Raw genomic sequence first — 20,545 nt, 5'->3', positions numbered from 1 at the left:
TTATCTCGCTGGAAGTTTTAGCTGCCATTACTCGACCTCTTCTGAATTCACTGCTTTTTTTTTAAGAAAAATTTAATTTTTTTATCTTTATTACTCTATTACATTTACTACATTGTTATATATCTTGGAATATTATAGATAGAGAGAATTATTATAAAATTTTTACAAATTTTTATCTCTATAAAAAGTACTAAAAGTATTGCATCTAAAAAAGAAATTGATATTTTTTTATAAAAGCTTTAACATGACTAATTGGGTTGTATATTTAAATATAAGTAAGATGTTGATGGTTTAACTTAAAAAAGATTTACTAAGATATCCCATTATTGGTTGCAAGTTCTTGATATTTAACATTAAAACAATTGTCATAATTAATTTGTGTAAAAAAATAATTTTTTTTTATCAAGAGATTCTTCTATATGAAAGATTTAAGTTATTTCAACTTTGAGAGTTGCTACAAAGTTCACTGGACCCCGCTTCATGCGTATGGCAAAAATGTATTATTTATTGTTAAATCAGATTAAATTTGGTTCGAACAAAGTAATTTTTCACGATTCGCTTGTGATGGCGCTAATGAGCGGAAGCGAGACAATAAGATGCACTGATACAAAAACCCTAAATACTTCTTGCATCACGCAGGAATTACGTTTCGACGCATAGCACGCAATAAACTTGTCGCATGATCCACATAATCAAGCGGGCGTAATCGCAAAATAAATAATCTAAACGTATGACTCAACAAATAAATGTGTCTCGAGAATAACAAGTCATACAACAAGCATTACTTCGAATCGGATGTGTCTTGTTTAACTTTTGTTCAAAACTGATCCATAATGATGTAATGAGTAATGAGTAATAAGCAATTTGACGCAATGATAAATGATTCTTTATTAGAATTATAACAGTTTTTTTTGTAATTAATAATAGCTTAATAAAAATAAATTATATTAGTCGATGATTTTTGATCAAGTGCTACTCTATTTTTAGATAGTTTTTATTTGCAGAAGATGTCCTCATTGTATATTCAATGTTTTATAGGTGTTATGATATTAAGCTGATCTAGTATCTATAACATTGCGAAAGAAAACTGGTTCCACTTGAAGTCAACATATGCAATCAATAGGATAAATTATTCGTAATACTCTTATCACGTAATATTCTTCACCAGGGTGCCTGCATAAGCCTTGACCAGTACGCAAAAGTGATATGTAAGTGATACTAAAGGATGCACACAATTTATTTTGTTAAGTTTATTTATGACCATGTTCTTATTTACAGATGTTCTATCACCGTCAGACGTGCAGAATTATTTTTTCCTCAATTGTCAGTTTTCCGGCACGTTTTTTAAATAAACACGTTAGTGAAGAAGAATAGCAACGTGTAAACTATACTTAAGAGTAAGCGACGCAGTGAGTCATAATGTCGAGCTTCAGTTATGCCAAGCTTCGTTCGAGCCGTGTTAACATTTCTCTCCGCGTCTCTCCGCGCTTCGCATCATCCTCGGCCTGGGTACCAATAAAGAGTCGGCGACCGGTACCCCCGTTAGTATTCGCGTGTTACTCGCGATACGTGTTGCAAGTGGGGCTGCAATTTCGTCTGTCGGTTATTCGGAGCAAACAGCGTAAAGACAAGCTCCAAAACCAGCTTCCGAACGGAGTAACCAGTCTGTATGACATTCGACGCAAAGTACATACTCGCAATCAGACAGTACGACGCAATATTGCAAAACTGAACTTGACCTATATCTAGGAGACATTGAAGCGGCTTAACGTGGAAGGAGTAAATCAGAAGAAAATTAAGAGAATTGCAAACTTGAAGATTTCACGGGGATTTTGTCACGCTCTGTCAGGTTAGTGTTAATTGTTACTTAAATCAAATCTTACTTTAGAAAGGCAGATTATTATTATATTTATTATTATTATAAAGAAGTAATGAATTTTCACTGATGTTTTCTCATATAATATAAACAATTTGTACTTAGAGAAAGATTTAGCTATTAGTATAGAAGCAATAATCAAATACAATAGAAATTAAATTAAATACAATAGAAAAGAGAAGTACTTATATACAATTAATTAATACTATTTAATATATTTTTGTAAAAACTAAGAATTTTGCAACGTTCTAAAATAACTTTATTCTAATCATTTCTATAAAAATAGTAATGCTTGTTATAAAATACATTTGATATAAAAGTAGAACTAATAATAAAATAAGAATATATATATAGAATAAAAAAATAATGAAAGACATTAAATTCTTTCTAAAATAATTGATGCAATTCATCGTTTGCTGTTCATTAATATTACTCATAATTTGTAATTAAAAATACATTCTTCTTTTGTGAGCGAATCAGAGATTTTGTATAATTACTGAGGTAATTTTATGATTATTACAGTGAATTTCATAATTATTAATAATTACGTTGACATCGTTACTGAAAAGGTGTTTTGTGCGAAAATTGGTAGTGGGATAGCATTGCTTAATATGATATATTACTTAGTGTGTTGTAAATTAGAGAACATACGAAAAGTGCAATACATGATAAGTTACTCGTCACGATTTTACTTTCACAAATGACCTTCAGAATGAAATCAATTCCTGTTTAGAAGCTGCATTTTTGATAACTGAAGTACACATTATTTTATGAATTAGAAAATATAGATAAAGTTTGGTAATTGAAAATTAAAAAGAGATAAGTTTTTAATTGAAAATTTAGGTAAATTATATTTGAAAGGATATTTTCTCTTTGTTACATTTTATATTAATTACGTTATTAAAAGTAAGTAGTAGTCCGTTCAAAATATAAGAGGGTATAGTAGAACATTTAAAGATTCTTAAATTCAAACCGAATTTCATGAAGATCAGTTGAATATTACAGAAATAAATTTTTATCAATCCTTTTCAATTTATTTAATTTTTGAAGAAGCGATAATCAACATTAGCAGGATAATTACAGCGTTATATTGATCGAGAAATTATTTAAAGAGCATTAAATATTTTGTATGCCATTAGATCTTTTTGCGAGACAAGAGATTGTACATGTAAGATTACACATGTGGACATTGACACAAACTCCAGATAAGCGCGAAAAAACGAGTACGATCGATTGAACATAATTGTGAAAATAACTTATGCAGTTGTTTGACTTCGAAGCGGGAATTCCAGCTATCAAAGGCGTCACTATTCGATATAACTGTTATGCGTCAGCATAACACTCGGTAAAATGCATTGCTCGGAATACGGGAAAATAAATTTCGTTTCTTTACTTTTATTATGTGTTGGGTACATCTTAATAGAAAAGTATCTCGTATTTTTGGTTGCAAATTTTTTTATCAAGTTAAGCAAGACTTAGCAAGTCTTTATCAAGCCTCAGTAAAAAACTTCCTCAAGATTATCTTTCACAATTGCCAATATTTTGAAATTTGTTGATATTTCATTCAAAATTATGTGAAAAATATGACTTTTTAATTTTGTATGCAAATTTATTTTGAATTGTTTGTAATTAAAAATTATTGATGCTGCAATATCTTTTTAAGGTAAAATTGCATCTAAATTAATGCAAAAGTATTCGCGAATAAAAAAAGTGTAATAATTTTGAGCCATAATATCGAATATTACTTTCAACAACGTAATTAAATATGAAATATGAAGGAAAAAAAATTTTTAAATACATCTTAATTCTAAATAAAGAATTTGTCTGTTTAAGTTTTTTGAGTAATAATTTTAAACATTAAAAATTTAATTACTCCTACGTTTCTTAAATTACAACTTGTCAATTGTACAGGGTGCTTTAAGATCAATGATTCAAATTTTGAATACATTCGCGAATAAAGAAAAGTGCAACTCAAAGTAAATAGAAAGTGTTAGTATACACATGAATCTGGCGAAGGTGATTTATTTCCTGTCGAGAAATCTTAAAAAAAAGTGGCTTAAAAGGATACTGAAGTATCGTATGTGGTTGAACCCGAATATATTACAATACGTGTCGCCGCTCCCCTGGGAATTTCCAAATGTATTATACATGTCCTACGCTCGCGTCTTTCAGACGATATACACAAAGGCGCTGGGTTATTCCAGCCTTCATCTGCAAGCATGTTTCATCCTTAGTAAACACAATGATAGTGGATTCATTATCATTTTTAAAGAATGTTTGAACAAATGTTTTGCAGAATTTAAATACTTCATGAAGCTACACATCACATTGTGTGACAATAGAATATTTCCACAAAAGAGAAAGAGAGAGAGGGTACTCTACTTTTCTGCAAAAAGATAAATTAAAATTTATTTTGTGTAAAATATAATATTTATCTTTCTAAAATTACGAATTAGTTTTGAAAAATACATGTGTTTCTTTGGATTTTTTACTATCATTTTATTTATATATAATTATTATAATTTTTTACTATTGTTTTCTTTACTTACAATTATTCAGTTTGCACCAAATATACTTGTAAATTGTGTGGTTTTTTTTTGTGTAAATTTCTATTTTTTTTATTGATGGAGATTAATCTAAGAAGTTAAATTAATAACATTTAATGTATAACATCTGTGAACGAATTATATAGAGAGTTATTTGGCATTTTTATGGATTATTATGCACTTTTACAGTTGAATATACGCAATACAACTGATGTTCTAAGATGCTTTTTTAATAATCAAAAATAACTGATGGAGTAGAGATTTACGTTGAACATAAATGATCGTTAGACTATTAGCGTAATGGAGGTACTGAATAAAATTAGACATTAATTTTCTTATGGCTGCGCAGTCAAGACTATATTTTATAAAAAAAGAAATATAGGATGTCTTTGATTTACCACAAGTTCTTTTTACTGTGAATTTTATGACAAATTCGTTATTTCATGTTCTTTAACAAGGACGACTTTTTTTCTCCTGCCTCAGTAAATATGAAAGGCATATTTAGGCGAGATTAGTCACTAACTAAAATATAAATAGATAATAAATTAAATTAAAAATATAAGTAATATATACAATTATTTAATGGAGATTTACTTATCAATCCGATTGCGTCACATTGAATGCGACCTTTCATGTATATTATATTTCCTGATTACAGATATTTCTATCAAACCATATTTCCTGACTGTTTTTCTCATCAGTCCTATCTCTCTTTGTAATTAATGAGATACATCTGGCATGTGTGATTACATTTGTCCAAATCAATGACATTGTGAATGTCGCTTGGAAACGCAAGATATATATTTTGCATAACATTTGCAAAACAATAGTCTCATATTTCAGTTATTTATTTTGAGCTACTTTTATGATCAATAACTCACATATATCGTTACTTTCAATGATGTATTAATATTGATGGAGAATGCGAGTGCAAAATGTCAATGTTATCTCGCCTACGAATAAAATGATATACTTATTTCTTGGAACGGCATTCGCTGTTCGTCTATATATATATACACAAGTAATTATATGATGCATGCTATTAGATATCATTACGTTTACGAGATTCCACGGTTAATTGCATTGAACGCAGAATTTATATTTATAATCACAAAGCATGATTTCTCGCCAACAATTCTCTTTGATTCCGTAATTATTATATTTATTTAAAAAAATTATTCACCAAATGCATGTGAATAGTTGTAATAAATTGCTGCAATTTTATTTTACTTGCTACAGTCAAAAGAGATGGAAAGGAACAAAAAGTAATATATTTTCTATTCTATATCTTTTTGCAGAGATACTTCATTAAGGCATGACGCAAGCATGGTTGCTAGTCGGTTTTTTGACATTGAGTGGCGGTCAGATTATTTATCCGGATCAATATGAAATGATGAAAATATCAACAGTTTCGCCTTATGCTTATACTAATGGAGTACGTGCCTCAGGAATACCCGCTGAACGTCCCGCGTTGCAAGCAGGTAGCAATAGTCAGCCTGTTCAAGTTGATCAACAATTCAATCAGCAATCTGCTTCGAAAATCAGCGATGTGGGACCACCGGCAGTGCGTCCATTATATCCTTCGACCACCCCGGTATCTTTTCAACCATCAATACCGACTACTACTCCGGAACCTGTGTTGGCAGATTGGAATAATCACGTAAGTTGCTAGCGGTATATTATTTGTATGCGTGTAATCATACAATCTTGTTTCGAGAAAACATCATTTTTTATACGATATATAGCTATAATATTTTAAAAGATATTCTTCATAAATGATGCAAAAATAATATAAAAATATAAACAACCTTCATCAATATTCTAAGGAAAAAAATTAATTTCTTTATAGCCTTTTCGAATACTTATTGTGTGCCTTGTAAAATATTAATAAAAGCAACATCTGTTTGTTCAATTCCGATACATTCGCGACGAGATACAAAAGTTGTCATTGATTTCAGGTGAACAATATAATATCCAGAGGAATAATGAAATTCTCTTTGGATTTGGACAAAGCGATTTATAATACCAGAGGCACATCGGTGGCTAGTCATCGCGAGAACGTGATCTTTTCGCCTCTCAGCATAAGCGTTGCCTTATTGTTAGTTCTTCTAGGTTCTGCAGGGAGAACTTTCGATGAAGTTTCACGAGTGCTCGGCTTAGAGGCCGGTGTTGACATATCTCAAAACTCGGAAGTCGTTCACCAGATGTTCGGCTTACTGCTGTCCACTGTGAATTATAGAGTCGAAGGTAGCAATGGACCACGTGTGAATTCCGCCAGTGGTATCTTTGTTCAGGTAAATGTATATCCAACATTTTGGTTATTTACGTTATATCAAGTAATCTGCAACATAAAGCACAATAAGATATCAAAGTTAAATTAATTATTTAAATGTTTTTCAAGTTAGAAATTATTAAATGTGGAAAACAACACTGTTCACTGTTTTTTTTTTCATAGGATTTAATTAAATTTAATAAATTATTTAAGCGTGCAAAGAAATAATTTTTTTTTGTTTTCAAATACTTACCAAGTTTAATAAATTTAATGGATTTTTAATATTAGAACGGATATCCGATTCGTCCCGAATTCAACGCGATTAGCGGCAGAGTGTACAACAGTGAAGTGATAAATCTAGATTTTCAAAGAAACGGCAGAGAAGCACGTGAAACAATCAATAATTGGGTAAAACAACGAACGATGGGAAAGATATCCAGTATATTGAACGATACACCAAATCCAATGACCAGCGTAATTCTCTTATCAGCGCTCTACTTCAACGGAGAGTGGCATCAGCATTTCTTAGAGGGTCAAACAAGAAGGTACGTGAGATTTTTAAATTTATTTTTACCAGTCGCAGAAAAGTACAAAATTGTCTATTCGATCATTATTGTAATGTTTCCTGTTGTAGAAAACAATTTTTCATCGAACCGAATGATGTAATCAATGTGGATATGATGTATAATGGTGGTAATTTCCCCTTTTATGAGGACAAGACTGTGGGCGTTAAAATACTGGCTTTACCCTACAAAGGTTTAGAGGTAAGCATATGTGAAATTATACCGCTGCTTTGATTCAATATTAAAATATTTTTAAATGGCAGATTCAATATCTCAATGTGGTTTTAAAAGTAAAAATTTAAAACAATATATATAACATTTAAAAATATTTAACATTGATAACATCTCTATATCATTACTCGTGTGATGTATTAATCAATTAAGATATTTTGTCTTGTTACATAAAGAATTTTCTTCCTTTGGAAATAATTCATATATGTTCTTTTTTCTTTTATTTTCAGATGTCTATGTATGTGCTTCTGCCGAAACTAGAAGGAGCTACTGCCTTGAAGAACTTTCGAGAGCAATTAACGGCCGAAACTATCGAGTATTTAATAAGTAATCTCAAGAATCAGACTTGTATCATTGGCCTGCCACGCATGAAACTCTCGAGTACCTTGAGCTTAAACGGAGCGCTTCAAAACTTAGGTCTGCACTCATTGTTTGATCCGAAATCCGCGGATTTGAGTCTCTTATCAGGTGGATACGGTCAGGCAATTCCGGCAAGTTCGGCAGCTGCGACGCAACAGTCAGTACCGGTGTCACCCTCGCCGATTCCGCAAATATTACCACAACCATTACCGCAAGCATTATCTCAAGTTTCCTCTGAGAGATCGTCAAGTAGCAGATCCAATGACTACCTGATCTTCTCGCGAAGTGGTGGAGATAACAATAACCAGAATGTGGCCAACGGCGTGAGAAGAAACTACTTCAGGTACGATGATAAGCGAAGCGGCGTTAGCGTAGAGCAGTGGGATACAGGTTTTTACATTCGCACAATTCGTAGAACACGTCGCAACGTTGTGGATAGAAGACAGCGTGACGATGCCATATTATCGCGAGGGGCATATGTCACAGAGAACGATAATCCTGGAAAAATTAAACCGGAACTTAACGATGAGAATACGAAATACGTCAGCTTGGAGGAGAATAAGTATCGTTTCCGACATGTCGAAAAGGAGACCAAGACGAAAAACAGAACAAAACGACAGAGCCGACCCATGGATGAGAGTTTTCTGAGATTTCTTCAAAGTAAGAATTTCTCGTCTTATGGCCTGGATAATCTCCGAAACAGTGCGAATCTCGTGAATCCGGGTTTGTTCGCCGATGAAGTGCTGCACAAGGTGGAGATGGATGTGACGGAGAAAGGAACAGAGGCCGCAGCGGCGACTGGAGTAATTCTGGAGCGAGATGGCAATCAAAAGAGGCTGGTGGCTAATCGACCCTTCCTCTTCTTTATCAGGCATGATTCCACGAAGCTCATTCTTTTCTGGGGAACCGTCAACACACCGACTCCGAATTACGCCGTTGTTAGATGAGATGAGCTGTGAACGATTTTTCTAGATATAGAGTTTGCTTTTCTCGGATAATTCGTACGCGTATTAATATTTTTTGTATATTTATATACTTGTCTCTCGATTCAAACAAATATGATTGTCTTTTTTTTTAAATTACATTTTACATCATTATAATATGATTTCCATACAACTCAACGCGATAGCATCGAGTATAGCGTTGCAATTGTTCTATTTTATTTTTTATTTTTTTATTCTGCGTTTGTAATGCGCCCCTCGCTTTGTATGCCAATTGAGATGTATAAGCATACTCTCTTACATGACATAAGTATAGTTCAGTTTTGATATGATTTACAAATGATAAAAACTATCTTATTGTAGAGTGATATCATTATTTGACGAAATTAAATATAATTGCACTAATTTATTTACTATTATATTTAGTAATTTCTCTTACACGAATAAGCTGATACTTTATGCTTATAATATTTGAAACTTGTCCGAAATATTTGTGACATGTAACGTTCGTGATTAGTCAGCCTGTATTGTTATTTAGGCATAAGCCGTTGCAGTCGTGTCCTACAAGTAGTCGTGTATTGTTGTTCGCCGCCTCGCGTCGGTTCGAAATCGGGGCTTACCAACGGTTCCCCATAATCCAGCTCGTGCAAAGATAATCCGTTACGCAATACTATCAGGCGATTGTTGCATCGTGTTAATTATTAATGATCTTAATCATTAGGTTATTCTTGGTATAAACTTATTATTATATCGCCTGTTCGAATTGACAGTCATGTTTAACAATGTTGGGCAGAAAAATCCTACTAATCAAACGATACCTGATTTTAGCTTCATGAACATTAATAATTTTTGGCAATGGCCTCATTACGTTCACGAACCTCCATACGTTATATCACCATATGATGTGAGATCTCAGATATGGGTACGCAATGGCTCACTACCACCAAACTTACCGTTTCCATTTCCTAATAGTAAGTACATACATAGATTAATTATTGTGCGATTAATCATTTATTTTGCAATAGTTGTAATTGTTTTATGGCAATTGTGTTTTATTCGTTTCACAAGGAATAAACCTTTAATTTTGTAAAACAAGAATTGACTTTTAAAATTATTGAAATCATTTTTGAATATTTCTATTTTATTCTTCTATTTTTAATGTTTCTTTTAATTTTATAAATATTTGTAAATTTTTTCCATGTGGCCTTTTCACATTGATATTTAAAACAAATCAAACAGTATTAAAATGTTATATTTCTAATATCCATTTTTTAGATAATAGAAAGAAAGTAATCTTATTTAAAATTAATTACATTATAATTTTAAATTATATAATGTCTCAAAAGATACTATGCCTAATATATGAAAGCGTTGCAAATAAATATCGTTCTTGCTTCGTTAATACATCAGACTTTGTCATAATTCAGTAAAATGTCAAAATCTATATTTTTATTCTCTACATAACATTATATTTATTTATCAGCTATTACTTATATAATTAAAGTCAAATTAAATTTTATGGAATTTATGGAATTCCATATATATGGAATATATCACTGATATATACATGTTTGTCAAATGCATATTATATATATATATATATATATAATATGTGGGTGAGTGTGTGTGTGTGAGAGAGCAATTTTGGCTGTATAATCACGTGGAAAAAAAATGGCGTCTATGGGTGCAATCGTGATTGGTTATTCAATTGGCCATCGGTGATTTTCATCGCTTCCATTGTAAACCTTCAATAAGCTGTTACCGGTGTTGAACATAACCTACAAATCTGTTGGTCAGATGCTGTATCACCTAAAATATCTAAGAAAGTTTAAACAGTTGTATTGACCTGATAAATCTCAGCAGTTTGTTTAAAGACACATCAATGCCGAAATACTATTGTGATTATTGTGACACTTATTTGACACATGACTCGCCGAGCGTGCGGAAAACCCATTGCCAGGGTCGTAAGCACAAAGACAATGTGAAGTATTTCTATCAGAAATGGATGGAGGAGCAAGCTCAGCACTTGATCGACGCAACGACTGCTGCTTTCAAGGCCGGTAAGATCGCCTCTAACCCCTTTGCGGCCAGTAAGGGCGCGGCGATACCGCCACCACCGAATCTTGGCTCCAGCCTTGGCTCAAGATCCGGAGTGCCACCACAAGGACCTCCAGGAATGATGCCACCACCTGGTATGCATCCAGCAGGTCCCATGGGACCAGGTGGTCCAATGATGATGGGACCTCATGGACCAATGCCACCTCCTATGATGGGTATGAGGCCGCCGATGATGGGGCCTATGGGTCCAATGGGTCCTATGATGGGTCCTATAGGTCCTATGGGTCATATGAGACCACCGATGAATGGACCACCACCTCCAATGGTAGGTCCACCACCAATGAAGAAATGATCAAATTAAGGACTCTTATTTTTGATGTATTTTGTGAGATGCTATTGAACTCGGAATACTGTGGTGTTATGTAAGAAAAGATGCATATATAGTATTGTATATTTGAGAATTTTATACAAACTATATATGGAAACCATACTCTATAGTTGAAAACCATTCATCATTCTGATATATATTAAAATAATTTATGTTATTAACACATTCATGTATGTAGCACATTTATAATTTACTGTGTGTATATCAATTGTTTCTTATTTAACATATATAAAGCAAAATTTCTAGGCATGAAGATAAAACATACAAAATTTATAATATTGGAACTTTAAAAGTGTTGAATTTCAATAAATTAAAATTATCTTCTCTTTGTGCACATATAAAAATCACACAAGATTTAATAATGGATAAATAATAATAGTATCAAATTGTATTAGCATAAGTCTTGAAACAAATAAATTTTTATTTATATTTGAAGTTAGTGTCTTTATTCATTGAATTGAAATACAATTGATTTAGTTTGTAATTACTAATGATATAAATGCAATCAAATATGAGATAAATATTTTCAGGTGTTATTATATTGAAGATGTAATTAATGGAGCAAGAATTGGTATAATTTTTTAATACTTAATCGAAAAATATAAAGATTATCTTCTGAATAGCATGATTATTTTTCTGTTAAAGTTTTAAAATATTATCATCATTATTTATCATATTGATAGAAAGATACGCGATTGACGTAAAGCAAGGATAACAGGGTACAACATATGTGCAGCAATTATTTATAAAAAATTTTATTGTTTGTGACATTCTTGTTAAGAATTTTTCCATTATACATGTATGATATTTTACATTCAGTCATGAGTTTATCTGATATTATGTAATAAAAGAAGCAACTTTTGCATATAGAGTTTCATATTTTATATTTCATATTTCACAAGTGATTTAGTTATAATATCGCAACATCGCCGAACGAACACATCTTTGCAAAAATTGTTTTTTTTCCATTATACATATATGATATTTTACATTCAGTCATGAGTTTATCTGATATTATGTAATAAAAGAAGCAACTTTTGCACATAGAGTTGAAAAATATTTCATATTTTACAAGTGATTTAGTTATAATATCGCAACATCGCCGAACGAACACATCTTTACAAAAATTATGTTTTTAAGGAATTGCAACAAGAGGTAATGGCCTTCTGATATTTTTTTTCCACTCTAATTAATTTCTCTAGCGCAGCGACGTGTTGAGATGTAAGTATCTGATTGGTAACTTTTCTTCGTAAGTCGTCTGCTGCATTTATTATGTGAGATACTTTGAACTCGCGAGCCTGTTCTATTATTTCTAACGCTTTTTTATATACATTTTTTTTCTTCTGATTTTTTTTATTAAATTTTTCATTTGCAAATGGCTTTTTGAATCTTTTTTCTTCTGATTTCGTCTGCTTTTGAGGCATTGCAGATTGTGCGTTCTGTCCACTCGTCGATACAGTAGATTCAACGTTTATGTCACTTGTGAAATCTTCTGATGGAACTGTTGCTGACTCAGTATTGAATGATGTAATAATAAACGGAGGAATCTGCACAGTAGGATCATTTATCATTGTCTCATCGCGATTGTTATTTGTTGCATCGTTGATAGGTAAAATATCATTTGTAATATTGTTACTCGCATTCTGCTGAATATTAACAGCAGACAGGTTTTCAACTAAATTAATGTCTTGCGAGGTAGAAGGTGTAATAGGCGGAAACGAAAGATTCATGTTAGTACATAATGCGTGATTTTCTTGTTCACTTATCTCCCTGTCCAACTCTTGCCGTTGCTGCATGTTGAATAATTTTTTATTTGTCGCATGCTTTCTAAAGCGATACAGCATCTTATACAGATGAATTGGTGTGTGAGGTACGAATAAAATATTGTAAAGCAGAGTAAATTTAAGATATGTGACGATGTCGAGTTCCTCACTCATCTGGTATTGTTTTAATTCGAGCTCCTTCATCGCATTTTGAAGCATATATACGTACTTATTTGGCTCGGGCTCAGTGTTAGCAATCATAAGAAGTTTGACTTGCATACGCCACAATTTTGTGCGTTCGCGACAATATTCTTTTATGGATTCTTTCTTGTACTTTCCTTTTCTTTCCTTTTCTAACTCGGTTTTCTTAGACTTTATTTGAAGGAACATATTTTGTGGATCACACAAATCGTTATCATAAGATGTAAAACCCATTTTTTTAAACTGCGGCATCCTCGTACTTAATAAGTTGAACATCTTTGTTGAATTCCTGGGTAGAGTTATATCTATTCCGTAAACCTTCTCCTCATTCGGAAGATTGATCCAATGAAGCAGCAGTTCATATATCAGCTCTAAGGATTGTCCTACTGTTATCAACTGTAACATTACATTCTTACGTTGACAGGCTGTAAAGCCTATTTTCACTTCAAATGGTACATGTTTTTCATTCAATGCCTCGAGAAAACTCGGGAAAACTTTACGTTTTTCTAAGTTAGCTATAGTAGTCTTCCCATAAGATGATAATGCGAGCATAGAAAGATTTTGACAGATCATTCGCGATTTTTTGTTATTTTTATGCAGAAATTTACCACAGGAGTAGATGACGTTAATAAAGATTTTTTCATTTATTATGTATGTTAGCTCCTTTGTCTTTTGATTTTCGGATATCTTATCTGTCTTGACAATCTTTTCCGTTTGTGGAATGTTCATGGCTTCTTGCGAAATTGGCACTTTGTTAGCTTCCTCACTCAGTGGTGACAAATTTACATTAGCAGACAGTCCTGAGTGTTCTTCCATTGCTTCTTGCATGTTCACATTTCGCGGAATCGACGTTTCGCTGCTTGCCGCCTCGGATGGTGAGATATTCATGGTATGGTGATAGCATTCCGATGAAATTGCCGCATTTGGGTTGTATGTGGGCCCATCTGTGTAATTCGTGACAGTCGCCGGAGTAACAAAATGATGGGGCGTCATTTGCTCTTCCTTGCATGTGGACGACTCGTGGCCACGCTTGTTGCAGTTGCAGCAATACAGCAGATTCGGTGGTTTCATTGTGTTGCCTACATCTTGCGGCATGTTGCTCATGTCGGTCGTTTGATGATACCGTCGCCAAAGATCGGGACATTGGTTCGCTTCGTGTCCTACCGAATCACACATAGTACAGTACAGGACATAACAAGACTTACAAGTCATAGTATACATATTCTGTTTCTTACCGCATGTCAAACACATCCTCCAAGAGCAGCGAAACTTGGTATGGCCCTTTTCGCTGCACATACGGCAACATATTCTACGTTTCACCGTACAGTCATAACTATGGTGGCCATCCTGATGACAATTGTGACATTTATCTTTCCAGAACCTATTGCGTTGTCTGTTACAAGGGCGTGGCATCAGATCCTCATCTGAAATTTTCCACATTTTGGGATCTTTCGACATATTACGCTGTAGTTCACTGATGTCAAAGTTTTCTTGGCCACGAGTCGAGTTGCAGTAATAGTCTTTCATCTCTTGCGACATTGGTGTGAAATATTTGTCCCCTTCTCTCCTTTCTTTATCATTATTGTCTTGTAGCGTGATATTTTGACTACTTTGCTGAATGATGCATTGTCGCTTATGTTTAACGTTGCTAATGATCGGGCTATTGCATTTTCTTTTCTCTTTTGTTGCTTTATTTTTGTCACTACATGGTATATTCACTAACATGTTGTCTGAAAAGTCTTGATCTTTGTGCCCAAGATCATATACATTACATCCTGTGTTATTTATGTTTAAATTTTGCTGTGTCTTTTTTGTCTGCAATTTTCTTTTTGATGAAATCATATGTGTATCTTGTTGGAGATTATCGTTATTTTCGCTATATTTTTTTGTCTTTTGTGGTGTTTTTTTTTTATATTTTATATTTTCCATCAATGTATTTCTTTGATCTTGATTAATCTCCGTATCTTTGGATAACTGTCTAATTTCACTTATACTGTTGGTAACTTTCTTAATAGGTGAACAATTCAGAACAATATCTTCACTAACTTCTTGCGTGTGTGTTGTGGTTTGTGTGATTTTATCAACATTCACTGTATTCTTATTACGTTGAGATTTACTGGTATTTTTATTTTTCGAGGATATAACTTGATAGCTTGATGTCTCTTGAACTTCTAATTCGTTGTTAATACCTGCTAATGGAACGCTTGTATTTGTAATTTTTAATGCCTTTTGATGCAAATTATCTTTATCCACTGATTTCTCTTCATCTGAATCTTGTAGATCTATAAGTAGTGGCTTTGGTTTCGGTGGTATTGGTACTTCAAAGATAGATACTTCAGAGTCTGAACCATCTGAGATTTGTTGATCTTTATCATCTTGTTTGGCTGAGAGCATTTCTTGTTTCTCAGATTTCTGACGAATACTATATTTTGAATATATTACTTCACTAACTGAATCATTTAATGATACAGTATTATCCTCTTGCAAGCTCTTTTGATGCTTCTTTTTCGTATAGTTTGAAGACTTATGTTTCTTGACAGAATTTTCCTTTTCTTTTACTGCTGAATAACTTTTATTATTCATGCTGTTACATTCATCATCCATAGAATTTGCTTCTTGACCAGAATTTGCTTCTTTATCATTGCAAGTCTGAACTTGAATTGGCACATGAGGATCTAATGGATTTTGTACTTGCAATGTATCATTATATGTCAATTGTTCTGCAATAACAAGATCTTTTAGTAACAAATTGTTTTCAATACAAATTGTGTTCTGTTATTTCTTAGGTTTATTAACTTACTTCTAGCACCTTTAGATTCCAAATACTGCTTATCTTCAGGTTTGTGCACACTCTCTGGTACAATATTCAACTCGTTGCAGATATTATCAAATTGAACCATTTTTGGGATGTTAGTAGTTTTTAATTCCTCTTGATTATTTGATTCGTAATAAATTTCTGCGTATAATCGAGTTTGTAAGTCACCGTCATCAAAACTATTCGTTCTATAATCTATGAACATATAATCTTCATTAATAATTGCATACAGTTAATGTAAATATAAAACATATTAAAAATATATATTGAAAATTATAATTAAATATAATATCAAATAATTATTAAATGGCATCACATAAAATTATCGTTATTTAATCAATTGATCATGATTAGTAAAGTTAATATAAAGTATATTTTGCGATATTTATCGATTTGAAAGCGGCATTCGATAACGTAGACAGAGAGAAATTATGGAAGATCATGAAAGAAAAAGGGTTGAATAGAAATGTGATAAAGAGAATAAAAGGACTGTATGAAGACACTGAAGCGATGATAAGGACAAGGAAGAATATACAGAAAGATTTAGGATAAAGAAAGGCGTGAGACAAGATTGTGTGATGTCCATTCCTATTTTATTTATATATAGCAGATATAGATACAGAGCTAGCAAAAAGAGCAATATGAGGTATCACAGACGGGAAAGAAAGAGTATGATCATTGCAGACGATGTGGTATTAGTAGCTAAAAATGGAGATGAGTTATTAAATATGATGAGTACTTTAAAGAGGTTTCTAAAGGAAAGGAAATTAGGGTGTACTTCCGAAAAGCTATCACCTCTGATTTGACTGATATTCAGCCTAAATACTTATTTTATCTAGTAAATAATATTTCCAAATGGATTTTTGGCGCAAATGTCCCCTCCGCTCCCCAGCTCCCCTCAAAGATAAAACTGTTTTTGTTAATTATTTCAGGAAGTATTTATTGTACGGAAAAAGTTGTCAAACAAAAAATGAAGCTCATAAAAAGCTCTACAAATAAGGTCTTATACATATTTTACCTAACTCCAATATTTTAGTCGTTATTATCAAAAAACTTGTAAAGCCCCCGTAGGAGGGACGGCATCCACTGCATCCACGCATGAACTTTCCACGCGAAGCGAGGTTCCACATGAGTTTACGACTTTGTACGCAAAGCGAGATTCAATCCAGATCCCATGTGTATAGTTTTTTAACGATGGAGTCCCCCGCAGGAGGCGGAACACACTGCCTCCACGCATGCACTTCCACGTGAAGCGAGGTTCCACATGGATTTACGAATTTCTATGCAAAGCGAAATTCAATCCAGACCCCATGTATATAGTTTTTTGATGGTGGAGCCCCTCGCAGGGGGCGGAACACACTGCCTCCACGCATGCACTTTCCACGTGAAGCGAGGTTCCACATGGATTTACGAATTTCTACGCAAAGCGAGATTCAACCCAGACCCCATGTGTATAGTTTTTTGATGGTGGAGCCCCCCGCAGGGGGCGGAACACACTGCCTCCACGCATGCACTTTCCACGTGAAGCGAGGTTCCACATGGATTTATGAATTTCTACGCAAAGCGAGATTCAATCCAGACCCCATGTGTATAGTTTTTTGATGGTGGAGCCCCCCGCAGGGAGGCGGAATACACTGCCTCCACGCATACACTTTCCACGCGAAGCGAGGTTCCACATGGGTTTACGGATTTCTACGTTTTTTGATAATAACGACTAAAATATTGCAGTTAGGTAAAATATGTATAGGACCTTATTTGTAGAGCTTTTTATGAGCTTCATTTTTTGTTTGACAACTTTTTCCGTACAATAAATACTTTCTGAAATAATTAACAAAAACAGTTTTACTTGTGAGGGGGGGGGGGGGAGAAAGCATTTGCGCCAAAAATCCATTTGGAAATATTATTTACTAGATAAAATAAGTATTTAGGCTGAAAATCAGCCAAATCGGAGGTGATAGCTTTTCGGAAGTTTATCCGGAAATTAGAAGTATGCATAGAGAAAACAAAGGTCATTTTTAATAGGAAAGGAAAAGCAAGTAAAGAATGTTGGAAATGGGAAAATAAAATAATTGAGGAGGCGAATGCTTTCAAATATTTAGGTTTTACGTTTAACAGAAAAGGGATTTATAGTGACCATGTAAAGAAATTATGTAGAAAAGAAAGAATTGCAATGAATAAGGTCTGGGGACTAGGAGAAAGAATATGTAAGGATGGTTTTAGATGAAGGTGGATTTTATACAGGTATTTAGTGCAAAGTAATGTAATGGAATACGAAGTGGAAATATAGGATTGGGAAGAAAAAAAGGAATTAGAGAAAATTATGTTGGACTATGTGAGATGGATATTTAGGATTGACTTCCACACATCGAGGTATTTGATTTTAAGAGAACTAGGATTGGAGAAACTAAAGATTACATAGGGAATAAGAGCAATCAATTATGAGGAAAAGATAAGAGAAAAAGGTGAAGAGAGTCTATTAAAGATGTGCTGGAGGGAGAAAGAAAAAGCGAAAAATATGTATACAGTAAAGGGAGAAATATTATAATAGGAACGGATGGGGGAACGGATAGAGGCAATAGAAGATTTTAGGAATAGAGAAATAAACATAAAAAAGAGACTGATAGAAAGAGAAAAAGATACTCAGAGGCAAATGGAGGATGGTAGGATAAGAGAAGCAAGGTACAATAAGAAATATAAAGATAACAGGACTTAAATAGCCCAAGATATCTAACAAAAGAGAACTTAGAAAATATATTAATAGAAGATGAGGTAAGAGCATTGATAAAAATAAGATGTGGAAGAAATATGGAAGAAGCAAATAAATATTGGTTAGGAGAAGAATGCAAACTTTGTATATTCTGAGGAAGGACAGGATAATATAGAACATTATATAAAGGAATGCAGAAAAATGAGAGTTCGGTTTGATACGTTGGGGGAAAATGAGGACAAAAAGTTAAAAAGAGTTTGGAGTGATGAGTTGGATAAAGAAAAAAGAAAAGTAATAAGTAGAGAAAGTAATAAAGAGATTATGGAGGGAAAAGGAGAAACGTAGAAAGGTAAAGAAGATAACAATGCAAGGAGAATAAGCAGAATAAAGCGAATAGACTAAGGAATAGGGAATGAGACGAATAGATTAACTATAGGAGGAAAAAAAAACCAGGAATGCGAAAGAGAGAACAGTATTAATTATAAAAAGTAAAGAAATACAAGTGAAAATGTAAAATGTGACGATAAGATAGTAAAATAAGAATAGAATAATATATAGAATTAGATATAAGGTATGGATGAATGTGTGGATAGGTTTTAAATGTAAATCAAGTCTCTTCTTGGCAATTATAACATAGCTGAAATAATAAAGATTATATATGTATATATAATATATATGTACAGAATATAATCCATTAAATAAAGTTTATATATATATATAAAGTATATTTCCAATTATCGTTATCAATAATTTTAAAGATATTCCACTCTTTACTTTTCTTTGATAAATAAGCTGTTTTTATCATTGTTAATTTTTTAGAGATAAACAGCATTTACAAAAAAAGTGCAAATTTTTATATAAATTTTAATTAGAACATAATGCTAAAATGGAAATATCAATTCGGTCTTTAGAGATGTTTTTGTTAACAAGAGCTCAATAATTACTCGAAAAAGTTGTAAGTTCTTTTAATGCTTCTTTTAGCGAAAGAGTTCAGTAATTATTCGAAAAGAAATAAAACATGCTCCAATCGAGAATCAGTAATAGCAAGATTTAAACAATTTATGCAATCTAAAAAAGTAAAATAAAAAAAAACTGGAATATATTTAATATTTGATTTAAAAAAATACTAACGCTAATTGTACATATTTTAATTGAATAAACTTTATGTTGTTGAAAATACAGTGTAATACGACAATTTGATACGACAATATGATATAACCTAATATTGGTTACATTACCTTTGAACGAATTATTCTTTTCTTCAAACGTGTTTTCTGACATAATGCTTGTAAATATTTCTTAAATAAATATTTGGAATAATTTTGAAAAAACTTCGTATATTAATTAAAATATAAATTTTTTCAAAAAATCTATGTTCACGAACGACGAACACGTGCACAGTGTGCGATATCTAAAGGTGTCTAAAGGTTTACTCAGTTTACTGCTCGTAACAGTAAGTAAGATGTATTATGGCTCCGAAGGGTCTCCCCTCTTGCGGCCAACAGCTCGTAACAGTATGGTTGTGTTTGTTTGGACCATAGACATAGGAATAAGGAGACAGAGCATAAAATCTTACTTTAGGCGAGGGGAGTGAAGCCAGTTCCGCGGTGCGGGGAATAGCAGTCACGTGATATTTTGGTGCCACATTGGCATTAGTTGTAGCATAAATGCGGCACCAAAGTACCATGTGACCGTAGTCCCCGCTCCCCGAAAGCGGCTTCACCCCCCGCGGCTTATGGCCGGAGCACAGACTTTTGCATAAAGCATAACGCATAAGCATAAGGAAATTGATTGGTCCATTTCCTTATGCATTTGCTTATGCTT

The 20,545-nt window shown here is 33.0% G+C and overlaps 4 protein-coding genes across 9 annotated transcripts in view; 3 read left to right on the top strand and 1 right to left on the bottom strand.

Moving 5' to 3' along the window:
* Positions 1–1,384: 1,384 nt before the first annotated feature.
* Positions 1,385–9,194, top strand: LOC105678525 (serine protease inhibitor 28Dc). Of its 2 annotated transcripts, XM_012377952.2 has the most exons (7): positions 1,385–1,849; positions 5,721–6,082; positions 6,381–6,716; positions 6,983–7,239; positions 7,329–7,458; positions 7,719–8,191; positions 8,264–9,194. In XM_012377952.2, exons 2-7 carry the CDS (start codon positions 5,738–5,740, stop codon positions 8,793–8,795), a joined length of 2,073 nt encoding a protein of 690 aa, XP_012233375.1. In that variant the 5' UTR covers positions 1,385–1,849; positions 5,721–5,737; the 3' UTR covers positions 8,796–9,194. The 2 variants fall into 2 exon arrangements, with proteins under 2 accessions (XP_012233375.1, XP_012233374.1); XM_012377951.2 differs by having other exon boundaries at positions 1,386–1,849; positions 7,719–9,194.
* A 154-nt stretch (positions 9,195–9,348) lies between these two features.
* Positions 9,349–20,545, top strand: part of LOC137001147 (uncharacterized) — a 300,011-nt gene continuing 288,814 nt past the window's right edge. For all 4 annotated transcript variants that reach the window (XM_067359475.1, XM_067359473.1, XM_067359476.1 and 1 more), the window contains exon 1: positions 9,349–9,760. In XM_067359475.1, coding sequence (XP_067215576.1) covers positions 9,562–9,760 — 199 coding nt within the window. In that variant the 5' untranslated portion in view covers positions 9,349–9,561. The remainder of the gene's footprint in view (positions 9,761–20,545) is intronic.
* snRNP-U1-C (small ribonucleoprotein particle U1 subunit C) lies at positions 10,110–11,670 on the top strand. The gene has a single exon (XM_012378008.2). It carries the CDS (start codon positions 10,672–10,674, stop codon positions 11,197–11,199), a length of 528 nt encoding a protein of 175 aa, XP_012233431.1. The 5' UTR covers positions 10,110–10,671; the 3' UTR covers positions 11,200–11,670.
* Positions 11,975–20,227, bottom strand: LOC105678548 (trophozoite exported protein 1-like). 2 transcript variants are annotated; one of them, XM_012378006.2, is made up of 4 exons: positions 19,960–20,226; positions 16,000–16,209; positions 14,435–15,919; positions 11,975–14,359 (listed from the first exon to the last, which is right to left on the bottom strand). In XM_012378006.2, the coding sequence occupies exons 1-4, from the start codon at positions 20,000–20,002 to the stop codon at positions 12,363–12,365; spliced, it is 3,735 nt and encodes a 1,244-aa protein (XP_012233429.1). In that variant the 5' UTR covers positions 20,003–20,226; the 3' UTR covers positions 11,975–12,362. The 2 variants fall into 2 exon arrangements, with proteins under 2 accessions (XP_012233429.1, XP_012233428.1); XM_012378005.2 differs by having other exon boundaries at positions 11,975–15,919; positions 19,960–20,227.

This window comes from Linepithema humile, chromosome 7 (genome assembly GCF_040581485.1).
Source record: "Linepithema humile isolate Giens D197 chromosome 7, Lhum_UNIL_v1.0, whole genome shotgun sequence".
Taxonomy (NCBI): domain Eukaryota; kingdom Metazoa; phylum Arthropoda; class Insecta; order Hymenoptera; family Formicidae; genus Linepithema; species Linepithema humile.
The sequence above is the reverse complement of the archived record's forward strand: the minus strand, read 5'-3'. Positions and strand labels throughout refer to the sequence as shown.